A 2,979-nucleotide genomic window follows, 5' to 3' on the forward strand; every position below is an offset into this window, starting at 1 on the left:
ATAAAGTAAAATAATATACTCTGTAGTATAAAGTGAAATCCATAAAGTAAAATAATATACTCTTTAGTGTAAAGTACAATCCATAAAGTAAAATAATATACTCTTTAGTGTAAAGTACAATCCATAAAGTAAAATAATATACTCTGTAGTGTAAAGTATAATAATAGACTAGGTTTTTCGAAATAATTTTTAATCAACTGTTTTGGTTATTTAACTGAGGATCTCGTTTTATCGTTTAAATTATTACGTTTTGAATAGGATCAAACACGCCAAAATTCTTTAATTCTCTGTACAAGATACGTATGTTTATCAATGGTATTATCCTCTGATAACTGGTTTTCTAATTATATATGTATTTGTCAGCATATTTTACTGCATTAAAAAATAATTTGTAAATGAAATCTGAGAGATGAAAGTAAATTTGAGAGTTGGTTGGTTGAAGTCAAGCTCTCAACTACACAATAAACTATCTCTGTTTGTCCCCCATAAGTATCGAAACCCGGTTTCTAGCGTTGTAAGTCCGCGGACATTTTGCTGTGCCACTTGGGGGGGGGCGAATTTGAGAGACTAGGTACGTGTAATTATATTATCATTGGTGTTAATGTATCATCAAGAACATTCGATATGTATGAAATAATTGAATCAATAAGACAATCATTAATACATATTTTAAAGAAAAACAAATCAAAATGTACAAAATAAATTAGTCCCCCAGTGGCACAGCGGTATGTCTGCGGACTTCCAACGCTAGAATACGGGTTTCGATACCCGTGGTTGTCAGAGCACAGATAGCCCATTGTGTAGCTTTGTACTTAATTACAAACAAACAAAATAAATTGGCGTATGTATCTATATAAATGAGCTATTAACTAAATAATTGTTTAGGAATGGAAAATACGATTTAAAATATATAAAACTCAGAATAAGAAACAAATTAACACGTATTTAAACGAATCTTTTTTTTCAGTTGTCTTTCCCTACGAGCATCCGCTTTTTGGTCGTCCGTGTACCCAGTCTTTTAGCGGACACGGAACCTGTCGGGACATACTGATGTGCCCCGAGCTGCTCTTCAAGTCAAATCCGGCGATTGTTCAAAATGCCTCATGTGGATATGAAGGTTTTATTCCTGTGGTATGTTGCTCATCGTCAAACGTCCCAGGTAATTTTCCTTTTTTAGTCATGATTAGTCGGAAGCTGTTATTCTTCTGATTATTTTGTGGAAACATAATTCAGAAAGATTTAAATATCACTGTTAATAGATGGAGTTATCACCTTCTGAATTTAGTTAATCTAATGCTTGTAGTGTAGTTCAAACGTGAACTAATGATCGGCAAATTGGGTTGAGGATCCGGTGGACTCAAGTTCGCGTTGTAAAATACAACTAATTCTTCTTTTCGGTTAACAGTAGCCATTTCAGGCAGTAAGCGTTGCCGACTGATTGTCTTCTTTCTAATCTGCAGCTGAAAATTAGAGACGGCTATCATAGGAGTCTCTGACGTGGCATTTGTGTGATAAGATGTTATTTTGCGGAGTTTTGATGTCTTTACAGGTTTTTAAGATTACTGAAGATTAAATACCGATATGTTGTTGTCGAATTATCAAAGTAATATAACTCCAGCCTGCGTTATAGGACATGACTGTGAATAAATGCACAATCTTAACCAATATTTCAGTCTTACATCAACAACATAAATAACAATAGCAACACTTCTAAAATACGGCATTTTTAAGTGCTTTACAATTTCGCAACAGATACACACCCATCTTTAGGTCTCATTCTGACTATAAACACTTATAATATGAAAGATTAAAGCTCACGTTAAGTAACAAAAGCAATAACACAACTTTTCAAGTTAACAGAAACCAAATATATACGCTAGCTAGCTGTTAAATAACTTTTAGAAAGCCAAGAAATTTGTTCTAAGTAACGTGTTGAATTTTGTTGTAAATGTTAGCCTCTAAAACAGGAGTCTATCAAAGGTAGTTTCTCTTATCACACGAGGCAGCTGTGTCACTAGCCCTTTCTGTGAGGCTAGTTTCTGGCTGTTACACGAGGTGGGGATATCACCGAATTCCGGGAATTCTACTTGAGATATTCCGGCTTTAGAGAGAATGCGAATAGTGAGAGCGGTTTTGACGCTTTCAAAAGGAGTCCTTTCACCTTTGAGAGAAACAAGACCGACTTGGGCATTTTTGTGTCTGTGTGTGTGTTTGCAGTCTTTTGCTGCAGTTTTGTACTGTGATTTTATTTCATTTTAAATTCATGTTTAATTCAGTTTTACTTGGATAGCATATCAACCAATTCAGTTTAAACAGTTTTTCATTATATTTCATTCGTATTGCAATAGCGTTTCTTGTTTGTTTTCTTGTTGTTAGTTTTTTTTTTTTTTTTTTTGCGGATTGGTTTCGTTTCTCTCATTTTGCCGGCATCAAGTTAATTAGTTCTTCTTTCACATTTCAAAATTTTGTTTTAAAATATATTGGTTACTCGGAGAACCTAACTAACTAATTTCCTAATACTTCAGAATGCGGTTATAGTAACCATCAGACCACCACCATCAGTACCCTTGAAGAACCTGTTACAAATCTAGAGAAAAATGACACAAACCTAAATGAAAACTCTACTGGTAGTACTCCGAATAATAATACTTTACCAGAAAGTGTACAGTTGGCTCAACCGGAAAAATGGCCTTGGATGGTAAGATTTCTTTTGCAATTTTCATTGAATTATTAACTAAAATTTCTGAACGAAAGTATATGTATAATAATTTGTCAACAAACACTATATCCAGTGCAATCTAAGGGCTTTCTCCTAACACCAACATTCTTCAGGCCGGCTGGGGTCATTTTGTACATTCAAGTACCTAAGAGTAAATAAAGTTATAGGGATAAGTGCATTAGGAGCACGTGTGACTTATATAGTGAGAATTATTTATGATTATATATATATATATATATTTAACCAGAAACGTACAAGTT

The 2,979-nt window shown here is 33.8% G+C and overlaps 1 protein-coding gene across 1 annotated transcript in view; it reads left to right on the forward strand.

The window, feature by feature from the left end:
* The window catches only part of LOC106457350 (proclotting enzyme-like), a 31,077-nt gene that overhangs the window by 2,089 nt on the left and 26,009 nt on the right, over positions 1-2,979 (forward strand). Inside the window, exons 3-4 of the mRNA XM_013916753.2 lie at positions 968-1,159; positions 2,526-2,698. Coding sequence (XP_013772207.1) covers positions 968-1,159; positions 2,526-2,698 — 365 coding nt within the window. The remainder of the gene's footprint in view (positions 1-967; positions 1,160-2,525; positions 2,699-2,979) is intronic.

This window comes from Limulus polyphemus, unplaced genomic scaffold (assembly GCF_000517525.1).
Source record: "Limulus polyphemus unplaced genomic scaffold, Limulus_polyphemus-2.1.2 Scaffold320, whole genome shotgun sequence".
NCBI lineage: Eukaryota > Metazoa > Arthropoda > Merostomata > Xiphosura > Limulidae > Limulus > Limulus polyphemus.